This window comes from Cynoglossus semilaevis, chromosome 1 (assembly GCF_000523025.1).
Source record: "Cynoglossus semilaevis isolate Cse_v1.0 chromosome 1, Cse_v1.0, whole genome shotgun sequence".
Classification (NCBI taxonomy): domain Eukaryota; kingdom Metazoa; phylum Chordata; class Actinopteri; order Pleuronectiformes; family Cynoglossidae; genus Cynoglossus; species Cynoglossus semilaevis.
In genome coordinates this window covers 31,653,683-31,668,737 of record NC_024307.1, presented here as the reverse complement: position 1 = coordinate 31,668,737, position 15,055 = coordinate 31,653,683, and the positions used below count along the sequence as shown (strand labels likewise).

General features: G+C 38.6%; 1 protein-coding gene across 1 annotated transcript in view; it reads left to right on the top strand.

Annotated features, from left to right (window-relative positions):
- dnah2 (dynein, axonemal, heavy chain 2) overlaps window positions 1–15,055 on the top strand; it is a 244,229-nt gene that overhangs the window by 142,535 nt on the left and 86,639 nt on the right. The window contains exons 27-54 of the mRNA XM_025054624.1: window positions 81–272; window positions 367–511; window positions 659–851; window positions 927–1,127; window positions 1,325–1,481; window positions 1,708–1,882; window positions 2,034–2,197; window positions 2,363–2,524; window positions 2,645–2,748; window positions 3,254–3,410; window positions 3,718–3,800; window positions 5,046–5,226; window positions 5,572–5,710; window positions 6,692–6,909; window positions 7,430–7,522; window positions 7,614–7,739; window positions 8,179–8,289; window positions 8,402–8,590; window positions 8,760–8,863; window positions 8,981–9,170; window positions 10,032–10,212; window positions 10,319–10,446; window positions 11,250–11,402; window positions 11,849–11,974; window positions 12,673–12,891; window positions 13,635–13,752; window positions 14,275–14,411; window positions 14,840–14,977. Of these exons, the coding sequence (XP_024910392.1) occupies window positions 81–272; window positions 367–511; window positions 659–851; window positions 927–1,127; window positions 1,325–1,481; window positions 1,708–1,882; window positions 2,034–2,197; window positions 2,363–2,524; window positions 2,645–2,748; window positions 3,254–3,410; window positions 3,718–3,800; window positions 5,046–5,226; window positions 5,572–5,710; window positions 6,692–6,909; window positions 7,430–7,522; window positions 7,614–7,739; window positions 8,179–8,289; window positions 8,402–8,590; window positions 8,760–8,863; window positions 8,981–9,170; window positions 10,032–10,212; window positions 10,319–10,446; window positions 11,250–11,402; window positions 11,849–11,974; window positions 12,673–12,891; window positions 13,635–13,752; window positions 14,275–14,411; window positions 14,840–14,977 (4,284 nt within the window). The remainder of the gene's footprint in view (window positions 1–80; window positions 273–366; window positions 512–658; window positions 852–926; window positions 1,128–1,324; window positions 1,482–1,707; window positions 1,883–2,033; window positions 2,198–2,362; window positions 2,525–2,644; window positions 2,749–3,253; window positions 3,411–3,717; window positions 3,801–5,045; window positions 5,227–5,571; window positions 5,711–6,691; window positions 6,910–7,429; window positions 7,523–7,613; window positions 7,740–8,178; window positions 8,290–8,401; window positions 8,591–8,759; window positions 8,864–8,980; window positions 9,171–10,031; window positions 10,213–10,318; window positions 10,447–11,249; window positions 11,403–11,848; window positions 11,975–12,672; window positions 12,892–13,634; window positions 13,753–14,274; window positions 14,412–14,839; window positions 14,978–15,055) is intronic.

The window sequence follows — 15,055 nt, the reverse complement described above, 5'->3', positions numbered from 1 at the left end:
CTTTACTCCTGCATCTGCAGTTCTACAACTGCTTCATTTTATTTCTTTACACTCTGTGGTATTTCCTCCTTGGTGTCAAGGTGCAGCAGCACTGGGCCACCTACATAGACAAGGTGGATCAGATGGTAGAAGAAGCCCTCAGAGTTAACGTCAAAGAATCCATAAGGAGCCTGTCCAGAGCCGTCAATGGAGATAACAAGACGTCACCAAACCCCTTGTTCAAAGTCTTGGTATCACTGCGGCAGGCCACTCCCCAAACAACTGTTCCAAAGGTACCAGCTAGTCATCTCTGGTTTTTTGGGGTGTTTTAATAATGACTTTTGCTCATTAGAAAGAGTTTTGACAACAGTTTTGGTGAAATCACAGGTTGAGTTCTCACCAACACTTGGAGCGCTTGCTGTGATGGTGAACATTCTGCCTCGCCTCATTACCACCGTGGCAGAATTCAAACGACTTCCTGAGCTTCTGAACTGCAAGCAGTCACAGAGGAATCCCATACATGTAAACATAGGTAACAGCTCAATTCAGCAGAACGTTTTTGTTGCAGCTTTTCTTTTTTCTTTAATTTATGCTTAACAAACTGTTTAACAGTTGCTTTTAATCAAAACTAAATAACAGAGTTACTCAGATGTTAATTTTCTATTGGCACCTTTTTCAGAGCAAGACGAGGAGATTAAGAAAATCCAGGCTGCAGTTGCAACAGGGATGACAGCGAATGCCAGTAACCTGCAGGCGTACCTGAAGACCTGGGACAAATACAGGGACATCTGGGAGATTAACAAGGACTCCTTTATAAAGCGCTATCAACGACTGAACCCACCAGTCACTTCCTTTGACACAGACATACACAGGTGCACTGTTCATTTGCCATAACGTGCTTAAACATTAGAAGCATTTATTAACACTTAGCAGTGTTTCACCCTCAGGTACACAGAAAAGGCCAATAGTGTTCAACAGGAAGAGACAGTGTCCAACATGGGGTTCGTGACACTGGACTGTTCACCACTAAAGTCCTCACTGGTTCAGCACTGCAACGAATGGGAAACTAAGTTCACACAGCTACTCAGCCACATCGCCAGCAACCGCCTCGAGGAACTACATGCCTCGATGAAAGCCAATGCCGACAGGTGTGGATTCACTGTTTTCCCTTAACACCTTTTTTTAGATATTAAAAGGCCAAATCGATTATTGCTGTGACCTATTTTGCTGTGTCGGCCTCTCAAAGAAAATAAAAAATAATATTAGCTCCTTTCTTTTCCACATCCCACTGTTGTGCTACAGTGTGCATCACTCTTCCTATTGATATTTTAATCTATGTGTTTAGGCTGGAGCAACTTCCTCAGACTTTGGCTGAACTCGGTGAGAGCCTAAAGCTCTTGGAATCTCTGCAGAGAGATCTGGCCAAGACAGAAGCTCAGATTCGTCTCATTCATGAGCAGTTTGCTATTCTGGACAAATATGAGGTCCCAGTGGAACAGGCAGTAAGGATGTCTATCATTAAAAACACACAAATGCACATGAAATTATGCAGACCTTATATATACAGATATTAACCTTTTATTCACCTACATTATTGGCAATTTCTCTCTTAGGCTTTTGGATTTTTTTGATAAATAAAGGACTTTTTTATCATTGGTATAATGATGAAAAAGTAAGGTATTTTATTTACTTTTTCATAAATATACCATTTGTTTTTTTTCCCCTCAGGTGCAGGATTTGCACGAGGTCATAGACGGTGAATGGGTTTGGTTCCAGCAGGTGTTGATTGACAGTGACATTACCCTGCAGAAGCACAAGGAGAAATTCAGGAGCAACCTGGTGGTTTCCTCAGAGGATTTAAAAAAAAAGATTCAGGCTGCAGTGGTGGAGTTCCACAGGACAGGTCTGCCTCTTACAGACACACACACACCTACAAAAACCATGAGATTTAATTAGTTAACTCAACTTATCTCAACTTTAATGTGTAAAACCATGAGATTTAATTAGTTAACTCCCTCAACTTTAATGTGCCTTGGTGTATGTTTAAATTCTAGGCCCTTTTGATGGTTCACTGACCCCTGAATCAGGCTTGAAGGAAATATCCCTCCTGCACAGCCAGCTGGAGGCTCTGAAACAGGAAGAGATCACTATGATTGATGGACTGGGATTTTTCAAAATTGAACAGCCTCCCTCCAAAAGCATCCGGACACTGGAGAAGGTCTGACAATGCACAGGCATTCCTACTGGTTAATACAAAAGCTAAAGATTCATCAGTGTCTTGTGATCTGTCTGGACAGAATGGTTTTTCATACTGCCCTAATAAAAGACGTTTTTAATGACTAAGCTTTTGATGAATGTTTATGTTCCTCATTGTATGGTACAGGACATAGACAGCCTGCAGGAGGTCTGGGAGATCGCACAGGAATGGAATTCCTACTGGGACATTTGGAAGGTTGGTCATTTTGCCATGCTGCAGACCAAGAACATGGAAAGCACTGCCCAGGAGATGTTCAAAAAACTCCACCAACTCAAGAGGGAGCTGAAGGTCAGTTCAGCCCCGGTTGATTTGGCTATTTTTATAGCCAGCTGGTCTCGGGCAGTGACCGCTCTGTTACCATATCTGCATTAGACAGCAGGGCAGCCATGTTGTTCTTTCTGATTGCAGGATAAAGAATGGGACGTCATAGATTCCTCCAAGGACAAGATTGACCAGTTCAAGCGCATCATCCCTCTTATTGCTGAGATGAGGAACCCAGCCATGAGAGATAGGTACTTAGTCATATCAATGTAGACAGTGCTGCTTAGTAGACCAGGGGTGGGTTTTTGTTCAGCTTGTGGCCACGTTGAGAATTACACCCTGACAGACAGAACACATCCTTACAAAAGTGTAATGTAATGTAAGTGAATGTGTTGCTCGTTATTAGACAATTGCGTTAGACAGGCTAAATGGAAGCCTGAGCTTTATTTCTAAATGTCTGTTGGAAAAATCCAACAGTTGATATTCAGCTGTGATGCCTAAATATTTAGTTTTGAATCTACCTGATTTTTTATTTTATTACTTGATAATTAAACAAAATAATCAGTCGGTACAGTTCAGTGTGTCTCTGTATTACCAGTAGACCTGACAAAGACGTACAACTGTAACTTCCATCTTGTGTTGGATGCACTGACCAACCCAAAATTGACTTTGATAGAAAAATGTATCAAATAGAAAGAATTCAATAGAAAGTAGAAACAAAACAATTTATCGACAATTTTACCAACTTTCTTTCAGACACTGGAAGCAGATCTGTGAAGAGCTCAACTGCTCCTTTGACCCCACCAGCTCTGAGTTCACCCTGGGAAAGATAATCGATTTGGGCTTTGAAAAGTACACTGACAAGATTTTTGAGGTGGCTGGAGCGGCCAGCAAGGAACTCTCCATTGAACAGGTTCAGTCTGTTGTCCATGTCAACACATGATTGAAGAGGTTGTAGCGTGTTTACAGGATGATCTCGGCCAATGAAATGATAACAACTTCGGACATTAGTGACAATATCTCAGCAAAGCAAAACAGCAGTATTTGCCTGGATCATTGAATTGATACATTGTCCCAAGTTGCTAAATCATTGTTTCTAGAACTTCTAGTACTACATCTTTAAAATTTTATTCTTTCACCAAAATTATTGCATATGTTTGGATTTGACATCTGAATGCTGTGTTTGTTACTAATGCAGCTCTATTTGTTCAATGTTTTAGGGTTTGGAGAATATTGGTAAGACTTGGGAGGAAACATCTCTGGACATAGAGCCTTACAGAAACAAAGGCCACTACAGACTGAGGTCAGAGAGCAGCTAAGAACACAGTTTGACTGAAAGAATCCAGTTCAGACCTAACCAGTCTCTTCTGAACTTCTATTCATCCATATCCTGTCATCTTACTTACACTCTCTATTGTTAGATCTTTTAGCTTAGCGCTCCATATCACTGCCTCCAGCAATGTTTCTAATTTAGTCGCTTGTACATAAATGATTGGAATGTCTTTGTATCTTCACAGCAGGAAATATGAAAGAGCATATTTCATTGGTGTCAGACTCAGTGCTTGTCGACTGGACGTTTGCAACATGTTTGCAACATAATACCTTTGTACTGCATGAGTAGGCCGCTGGTATGAAGAGCATGCACTAAAGATACAACAAATATGAGAAAGTACTTCAGTAGTAGTGAAGTAGTGAAGGTTAGGGATGAACATTAATGGTGGTTAAAGTGTGGCTTGAATGCTAAGGACATAATTTATAGCTTGTTTTAGGTGAAACATTTTTCATATCACAAAAATATGGCTAATTCAGATATTACTCTACTTTAACCCTTGACATTACAACAGGAGTCATATACAGTAATGATCAGTATGAGGAGTAATAGGGATCTTTAGCTTTTGGCTAACTCTTAGCCATTGTAGATAAGACATACAAAAAGTTTGTGCATACCCAATTTTGAATCCTTTCTGAATGTGTGTCATTTTTTTAACATAAATGTATCCTCCTTTAAGCTAACATGTTGCTAATTACAATGTGGCTCCTTTAAGCTAATATGTTGCTAATTACGGGCAAATATTTTGTAATATTGTGGCTAAATGTCTGCACTGTTAGTTTTGTTTTAGCAAATTTAAGTTTATTCATTTTTCTGCCACTAACCCAATGTAATACAACACCGAAAGTCAAATATTCCAGGATCTAGACACTTTCCAATCAGACTTTAAAAGAGTAACCCATTTAATTTTGATTGTCATCAAATGCTACTATTATCAATTACATCAACAAATAGACAATCTGTGTCATTCTCAATACTACAGCCAAATCACTGATTAACAGTTTAATCCTCAGTACCATGCAACTAAGGTGAATTTTAATATTGATTCACAATCAACAACTACTGCTGCAGAAAATCACACTAAATACAGGATCAGTTAATGTCATACATTCTAACTGCATAATCTTATTTCTTCGGCCTTTGAAATACAGACAATTACATACAATTAAGCGCAATCACAAACAGTTACATCTAACTGTTTTTCTCCCTCTTGCACAGGGGGACAGATGAGGTTTTCCAGGCCTTGGAGGACAACCAGGCTACACTTTCCACAATGAAGGCATCTCGGTTTGTTAAAGCCTTTGAACAGGAAGTGGACTCCTGGGAATGTCGACTGTCCCAGGTGCTGGAAGTCATTGAGATGATCCTTACTGTGCAGCGTCAGTGGATTTATCTGGAGGTAAAGCAAACCCTGACACATCTGATTGACTGAAAGATCATTTGACTGTCTCTGACAAAGACAGTGCTTTCTGAAATGTTTAGACCCTATATGGAAGATAAGTAAGAAAAAGCTTGATTATTTTATAAATGTTTTTTTTTTCATTTGTCTTAGAACTGTTTGACCTTCGCTTTTAGCTGTACACTATTAACACCAATTAACATACAGTCCCATCACTTAGTTTAGATTACCTTTGGCTGAGGTAGACAATTCAATTCATAATTTTTTTTTTTTTTACAACACTTCTCTCTTAAAGTGAATTGGTTGTCTATAATTCTTAATATTTCTTTGTTTTTATCTCCCTAGAACATTTTCCAGGGGAAGGACATCAGGGAGCAGCTGCCTCAGGAGTGCAGAGAGTTTGAGGACGTCAGTTCCAGTTGGAAAGTCATCATGGAAGGACTTCATCAGGACAACAATGCCTTAAGGGGAACACACAATCCTGGTATGACAGCGAAGATCAGCATGGTCATGGAGACATGGAGGTTTTCTTCTGTGTTGTGTTTATGGACTGTTCAGGTGCAAACATCTGTAGCTGCTCGGTCATTTGATCAGGAGCTCATATTCATTTACACAGCAGCAGATTAGGCCCATTAGGTTTCTCTATCACTAGCAAAGAGCCTGCTCCCAACAGTGAGACGCCATCTTGTGGTGAAAACATAAGTCTGCTCTGTTTGAATATTACCATGTGATTTGTGTATTCTGTAACGCAGTGATTCCCTACCACTGTGCCGTGGCGAACTAGTGTGCCGCAGGAGATCATTAGGTGTCCAGCGGAAAATTATCCAATTTCCCATAATTAATATTTATTTATTGCAAATAATTTTTCTTTGTTTGTCAAAGAGCAATGGAATCCTTATCCACTAGGTGGCAGCAGATGGTTATTAAAACTAAGAAAAGATTATCAAAGCTGTTGAAGAAGATCTTTGTGTCTTTCTTCAATTACTGTCAGTATATCAGTGTTGTGTTCAACTAAACAGGAGTACATTTTTTAGTAAATTTAAACTTGAAGATTATTATATTTAACTATATATACTTTTTGTGAGATTTTTGTTCAGTGGTGTGCCATGGGGTTTTTCCTGATGATATATATGTGCCGTGGCTGTAATGTATTTGTGTCAACCTAATGCTTGTATGAAAGAAGCTATTAAGAGTAAGCAGAACAAAAAAAATTACCAATAGAATATTCATGTAATTATACTTATTTTAACAGGAATATTAACTAAAAAAAACTGCATGTTGCAGTCAAGACAAGAGAAGATGTCTGCCATAAATAACCATGAAATAGCTATAAGAAACAGTATAGACTATATGAAAAGTTAATCCGCTCATATATCACGTTGACACCTTGTCATCCATATTGTTCAGCCTGATTTAAAGTCATGTGTTGAACATTATCCAAGTCTTGTTGCTATAAATCTGTCAGGCCTGCAAGAAAAGCTGTCAGAGATGAGTGCCAAGTTGGAGGAGATCCAAAAGGCCTTGGACATGTACCTGGAGACCAAGCGGCAGATTTTCCCAAGATTCTACTTCTTGTCTAACGACGATGTGCTGGAGATTCTGGGACAGTCACAGAATCCAAGCGCCATGCAGCCACACCTGAAGAAGTGTTTTGACAACATCAAGAGCCTGCGCATTGAAAAGGTAGAAAACACTGCACAGTAAAAGGTTTATGTTCCACTCATTTCCAGGCATTTGAAAACATAGAAAAAACATTCTTAGGCATTGAATTCTGTTTCCTGTATTGTTTTTGTGCTACTGATGAAAACAACAAAACTGATTCAATTTTATTTTTAAAGCATGTTTTTTGCCTTTAAATTCTTTTTTATATATTCTGTTATTCCAATAAGGCAATGGTCATTTCTACAAAAAGAATATTCTCATTGTAAGGAGAAGATACACTTACAATTTACTGCCATTGAAGAAAATATTAAAAATGAAATAAATTTTTTCAATAGCTTGTTGTCCGTTATTTGGGGCCCCGTCCCTTACTTTAGGAACCACTGGCATTTGCAAAATTAAATCTGGGACCAGGATTTGAACTAATGATGTTCTGGTTACAAACCCAATTTTTATGCCAGTAATTGAGACTATACTATGGATTCTACTGTGTTCTTGTTGCAGTAATACTTGATAACCTTTTCATACTGTTTTTTTTTTATAGGTCGGCAGCAAATCTGATGCCATTGGTATGTACTCAGCTGATGGGGAGTATGTTGAGCTCATGCAGCTGGTGCCAATAGACAAACCAGTAGAGGTACGGCCATGGTGATGATCACATACAGATGTAAGTGTGAAGCCAAGTGCGGGTGATTTATTGATCTTGTTTTCTGTGTTTACACGTGTAGATCTGGCTTTGTGATGTGGAGAAGATCATGCGTGGCACACTGAAGGATTGTCTGAATGACTGTCTCGTTGCTCTAAAAAGGATGACGGATCAGAGGGACAAGTGGGTCAAAGACTGGCCTGGACAGGTACAAGTCTTCAGTCTGTTCTGCTGGCAGTTTGGATTGTGCTCTACATCAGTACTCTTTTCATTTTTACTACCTATCAGTAAAAGTTAAAATAAAAATAATTATTTCAAGAAAATAATCTTCTATTACCAAAAGTCATTTAAATCTGAGAGTGTTCTAAGAGCAGAGCAATTTTATTTTAACAATTTTTTTCCATTATTATTAAATTAATCATTTCATGCACTACCTTTTGTCCTTTATTACGTACAACTACTAATTTAATAATGCACTCCAACCAAATAAGGAACATAATTTTAATCATGTCAAACCTTCAATCTCCTGTTGAACCTGTAAAAGACTTTTTTAATTATAGATATAATTTTATTCCATTTTGCTCATTTGGGTGAGGTTTTTATGTGAGAGCAATTGCGCTTCATTAAAAATAATGTGTGCTTTGTAGATGCTGATTACTGCCAGTCAGATACAATGGACTTCTGACGTGACCAAAGCTCTTATGACCAGCAAGGAGAGGGCTGATAAATCCTCCCTTAAGTCCTTAAAAAAGAAACAGGTTTCACAGTTTGTTTGTTTGGGTTTTTTTTTTGTTTTTGCTTGTATTAAATGACGAAGAATTCTCCAAACCTTCTCCTACAGTCCTTGTTGCAGCTGTCTGTGTTCCTCAGGTGTCCATGCTTCAGGGATATTCAGAAATGATCCGTGGGAATTTGTCCAAAGTGCTACGTCTGAAGATTGTAGCGCTGGTCACCGTGGAGGTTCATGCCCGTGATGTCATAGACAAGCTGGCCAAGGCCGGGTGCAGTGACGTCAACGCCTTTGACTGGCTCAGCCAGCTGCGACTGTACTGGGAGAAGGTATGCTGAACAAGTAATTAAAAAGAAAGGCTGAAAAATATTAAAAAAATAAAAACAGTAAAATACTACCATTATTAGTACTTTACCTCATTCCTCACTCACCTGTTCAGTTTGTGGTCATTTTTGTCTTTTTGCGACATTGCCTTCTTTCCTACTTTGTGGTCAACAGGATATGAATGACTGCATAATCCGTCAGACCAACACACAGTTCAAGTATGGCTATGAATACCTGGGCAACTCGGGACGTCTCGTCATCACTCCTCTTACTGACAGGTCACAGATCACTGTTATTATTTTTGCCTGAGTCTAACATTGTATAGCTCCAGCAAATATGTGTTTAAATTTAAAACAAACAAATATGTTTAAATGTGATTGTTTGATTCCATCAAGGTGTTACATGACTCTGACCACAGCCCTTCATCTTCACCGAGGAGGGTCACCTAAAGGCCCAGCTGGCACTGGAAAGACAGAGACAGTCAAGGACTTGGGGAAAGCTCTGGGCATGTATGTCATTGTAGTCAACTGCTCTGAAGGACTGGACTACAAATCTATGGGACGCATGTACTCTGGCCTGGCACAGGTAAGAACTAGATAGACCAGACATGGGCAAACTAAGGCCCAGGGGCCGGTTGCTGCCCGTTCACCTTTTTAATCCGCCCGGGCCGGTTGCTGCCCGTTCAGCTTTTTAATCCGCCCCACCAAAATTATATAATTTATTTAGATTATTATTATACTTCTGCCTGTCCCTGCAATACCAACGTTTTCCCAATAGATGGCATAGAAAATGATAAAAGCATTTTAGCTTTTATGTCATTTATCTTTGTTCACATCAGGGCTCCATCTATCTGCTCCTGACACGGCCCCCCCTGTTCAATTTAAGGATTTATTAAAGCCCACAAGTCATAAAGTTTGCCCCCGCATGGGATAGACGTGTCTTTTTGCGGTTTTTGAATTTATTTTCATGATAAAATAAGCATTTTATAGCCTAAGAAGAAAAAAAAACATTAAATAAGTAGTAAAAAAATAACAATAAACAATAAAAAAATAAAAAAATAAACAATAATAGACATTTTGTAAGACATGTGCAATACATACATGCATTAAATAATCTGTACATACAAGTAATCAAGATTTGTTTGACCATATTTCAGATCCTACGATGCCTCCAAAGGGGTCTGTGAAGGGTTAATATATATATGTAAATAATATGATAACTATCTGTCTACCTACTGTATCTATGATTGATTGGCCAACTGTCCAGCATGTACTGTACATTGCCCTCTCTTGGTGACTGAATTGACCTGAAAAGTATTACGAGGTCAAAGATAAAGGTGGAATTTACCTCTCCTAGAATACAATATTAGATGTTCAAAGTGTTGAGTTAATGATGAACTGTGTATGTGTGTTTAAACTACTCTTCACTTCTGTCCACTGGGAACAGACAGGAGCATGGGGATGCTTTGACGAGTTCAACCGTATAAACATTGAGGTGTTGTCGGTGGTCGCTCAGCAGATTCTTTCCATCCTGTCTGCCCTCTCTGCTGCCCAGACCAAGTTCCATTTTGATGGACAGCACATTAACTTGGTCTGGTCATGTGGCATCTTCATCACCATGAACCCAGGTTTGCCCAATCTGAATTCAAAATATGCAGTTGACATTCTAATTATTTTTCTTTTGCGAGTCTTATTTACTCAAATATGTTTTTAATCTTTTGAATCATATTCCAGGTTATGCAGGTCGGACTGAGCTCCCAGAAAACCTCAAGTCCATGTTTAGACCCATCTCCATGGTGGTGCCGGACTCTACGTTAATTGCTGAAATCATACTGTTTGGCGAAGGCTTCAACAACTGCAAGGTAGACAATACAGTAATTGTTGTGTAAGTAGAGCAAACAATGAAAATATACTGAATCTCACGGTGCATCCTGATTTGTCATTGTTAACTGTGATGGTAATTAATCACAATTATATAGACAGACAGATGGATGGATGGATGGATGGATAGATAGATGGATAGATAGATAGATAGATAGATAGGGAGATAGATTAGATAGGTAGATAGATAGATGGATAGATGGATCGATGGGTAGATGGATAGATAGATAGGTAGTTAGATAGATAGATAGATAGATGGATAGATGGATAGATAGATAGGTAGTTAGATAGATAGATAGATAGATGGATAGATGGATAGATGGGTAGATGGATAGATAGATAGGTAGTTAGATAGATAGATAGATAGATAGCTGGATAGATAGATGGATAGATGGATAGATAGATAGATAGATAGATAGGTAGATAGATTAGATAGGTAGATAGGTAGATAGATAGATGGATAGATGGATAGATGGGTAGATGGATAGATAGATAGGTAGATAGATTAGATAGATAGATAGATAGATAGCTGGATAGATAGATGGATAGATAGATAGATAGATAGGTAGATAGATTAGATAGATAGATAGATAGATAGATAGATGGATAGATAGATAGGTAGATAGGTAGATAGGTAGATAGATAGATGGATAGATAGATGGATAGATGGATCGATGGGTAGATGGATAGATAGATAGGTAGATAGATTAGATAGGTAGATAGGTAGATAGATAGATGGAGCTGATGCAGAAGCTAAGTTTCTTTTACTCCTTTGCCTCCGTAGCTCCTGGCGAAGAAGGTGTTCACACTGTACTCACTGGCCATGCAGCAGCTATCCAAACAGGACCACTACGATTTCGGCCTCCGTGCCCTCACATCATTGCTTCGATATGCTGGGAAAAAGCGGCGTGCTTGCCCTGATGTCCCTGATGAAGAAGTAGGTTATTTTACTTTCTACTTCCTATTGCCTCTCTCTGTTTATCGCTCTGACTCATAAATAAATAATATTACTGGTAATAAACATTAGACTCCTATTATTCACACTCGCTCCTGGAACTGGCAATGTAGCCTTTTTCCCTATCAATACTGTTAATACAGTCTAATGCTAATATTAGCTTCAACCTGAATCTGTCAAATCAAGTTTTTTTTTTCTTTCTCTTGCTTTCCCTCCAGTGCAACTCAGTCTAGAAACATAAGACAGAAAAGAAGAACTTTCATGGGAATAGGAGGCAGACTGTGACTGTGTGTGCTAGATTCTTTAACTGAACTATTTTTACAAGCACACCTTCCCTTTCAAATGAACTTCTCCCACAGAAAAAATCTCTCAAAAACAACTCTAAACTAACTCGTGCTTTCAATCTTTCCCTGTCTCCGTGTCTACAGATTCTGTTGATGGCTATGAAGGACATGAACATTGCCAAGTTGACCTCTCCTGACCTGCCACTGTTCAATGGCATCACTCAGGACTTGTTTCCTTTGGTGGAGGTGCCCAGTATTGATTATGACCAGGTGGGTAAACCTCAGTCAGAAACTTTATTGTTGAATCTTTCAGAGTCAGAGTACATAAACAAAAAAAACGACTTTATGGCCAGTTTTTGCCCCAAATTAAAAAGTTTGGCTAATGTTTGGTGTCATTGCTCGGCTACATTTCTGCACTCATTAAAACTAGAGTCAGATTGTTAAGGTTCGCCAACATTGTACTACAGGTTGCTCATCGTTTTACATGTGAGATATTATCTTTATCTCACATGCATATCAAAATTTGGCACTTCTTGAACTGTTTTACAACAAACTTTTTTTTTTTTCACTCATTGTGTAGTGAAAGCAATTCTGTAACTGCTGTTTCCATCTGAGAGTTCCTTCTTCGAAGAATTCTCCCTGTGTCTTTTTTGCCTTGTCACAGGACTAAAATCGAGTTCTTTAAGTTTTGGCATAAAGAAAAAAAAACTCTGATGGAGCTAGAGGAAAAGCTGCTGAAAAACTTAACGGTTTCTATTCCAGGTTTAAAATAAAAAAAATTATGATGTACGCTTGTGTTTTAAATTTGTGTTTATTTTTTTTTTAAGTTATTGAGTTTTGAATCAGAAAATCTGATTTAATAATCCTCGAAAAAGTGTACAATGAACATCAACCATGAAAATCCTGAATTTTTTTTTTTTTTTTTACCTGATTGTCAAGGCAAATGCAAATCTTCTTATTACTTGCAGCTGAAGAAATCCATTGAGACGGAGCTTCGTCAGAAAGGTCTGCAGGTCACTCCATTCACCATTACCAAAGTCATTCAACTCTACGAGACCAAGAACTCCCGACACTCCTCCATGCTGGTGGGCAAGACAGGAAGTGGTAAGACTGTCACATGGCGGACGCTGCAGAGTGCCCTCACTGCCCTGCACCACATGGGGGCACCTGGTTTCCAAGCAGTTCAGGTGAGTTCTTAACTGGCTGGTGTCTCCTTTTTATTAGTAGAAAATAACACCGATTTATATATAAAAATGCATACTTACTATATGGCAAGATTATGAGCTAAACAAAATTAAGAGTGAAACTTCTATGATAATTCAGGGCTCAGGTTTGTCAAACACGCCCCTCACCAGATCACGTCTCCCTGACGTTAGCTGGATATTTTTTCTAGTGTTTTACTCCTCTCTATTTTTACATCTCCCTTTCCTGCTCTCTTATTTTCCACGTTGCTCCTTGCATATGTATTTTTGGTGCCTTTCCACATGTCAGCCTCATCTGCCCTGGTTCTTATTATCTGTCTTTCTGTTTGTCTCTGGTGCCTGTCATCACTCAAAGGCTGCTCTGCCTCCTTCTTCCTGGTTTTCACTCACCCACATGCTCATGCAAATAGTACTGCACTGTACTCCATGCACTCAAAGACACACATAAACACGAGTGCATTACCTTTAAGTTGTTTGTCATTAATTGGAAGGAATTGTGACATGTACCTGTAAAAAATAAGCCTTTGTAAAAATTATTTTCTTGCGCCAACAAATTCAAACTTTTTTGTAAAAATGTAGTCTTTAAATATAATATAACCTCATCTAGTCTGTTTTATTGTTTGCATTCTTTAGCACAGTTCTCTTTGTGTAGTCATTATCTGCTACTCAGTTGTCACCGTTCCACTTTTCCACCCCGTCCTCATGCTGTGGTTTTTGGGGCACTACAGGATTATCCTCTGAATCCCAAAGCAATGAGTCTGGGTGAACTGTATGGAGAGAATGACCTGTCCACCAATGAGTGGACTGATGGAGTCTTATCCTCTCTAATGAGATCAGCCTGTGCAGGTAGTTACACTGAAACAATTGAGTTAAAAACGTGTTGTCTTGTAAGTGAACACGGTTAGATTTTGTTTCTGTGAGATAAATATAATCTTTGTACACGTATTTGTTGAATATTTTAAAGCAGGAATAATACACTACAGTGTATTTTGTATTCTAAAAAAATAATGTTTAAGCATTAGATGGTTTGTATACTATAACCAGCAATTTAAACATCTTGTGATATACATTATTAACACTATGTTATGTACATTATGACAGAGGGCGCAATAACCACACAAATCCTTGGTCAAAAATAATAATGGATACTAATAATGATAAGACAAAACTACTTTAGCATTATAAAAATATTTTTTTACTGCGCTCTTTCCATTTGACTTCTCAGCTGTTCAAACACATGAATTTCCCCAACCTGGGGTTAATAAAAATGTATTTATCTTAGTTTAGCTTAGTCTAGCTTAACTATCCATGACTGTCCAATCATGTTGTTTAAAAAAATGTTTTAAAATCTGACTCTGATGGCTGCAGATGAGAAGCCTGATGAAAAGTGGATCGTGTTTGATGGACCCGTCGACACGCTGTGGATCGAGAGCATGAACTCGGTGATGGACGACAACAAGGTCCTCACACTCATCAATGGGGAGAGAATCTCTATGCCCGAACAGGTGAGAGAACGCGACACAAACGAATATGACAAGGTAACCTATAAGACTGTGTACAAGTATTAGAGTCAATATGGCGGTATGAGTAAAACTGAATAAAAGTGCTATAGTTATGAGTCATAATGTCCACTGACAATATTTGTATGTTGGAACATGTTCACAATGTGTGATGGATTATAGTGTGTGTTCCCAAACAAGTTAAGACATGGCCAAGTTTACCACTTTCCAAGTGGGAATTACTTTGCCAGTTTTGTTGTGCTTGTAAACTCACTGGACTGTGTGTACAGAACACAACATTGACGTCCGTTAGTCACCCAGTGGTCCTAGTAAAGTAACAATGTTTCATTTTTTCTAGTGCTATGATAATTCTTCTTAGTCTTAATAGAAACACACAGTAAAATATCTGTGCCGTGTAAATGCTTTTCCTACAGGTGTCTCTGCTGTTTGAGGTGGAGAACTTAGCAATGGCTTCTCCTGCGACTGTGTCTCGCTGTGGGATGGTTTACAACGATTACACCGACCTGGGCTGGAGACCATTTGTCCAGTCCTGGCTGGACAAGCGACACATGGTACCTGTCAGAATGTCTCAGAATATTTTTAAGACAATTTTTTGAATTAACATAAAATTGTCTTGTATATCTTTAAAA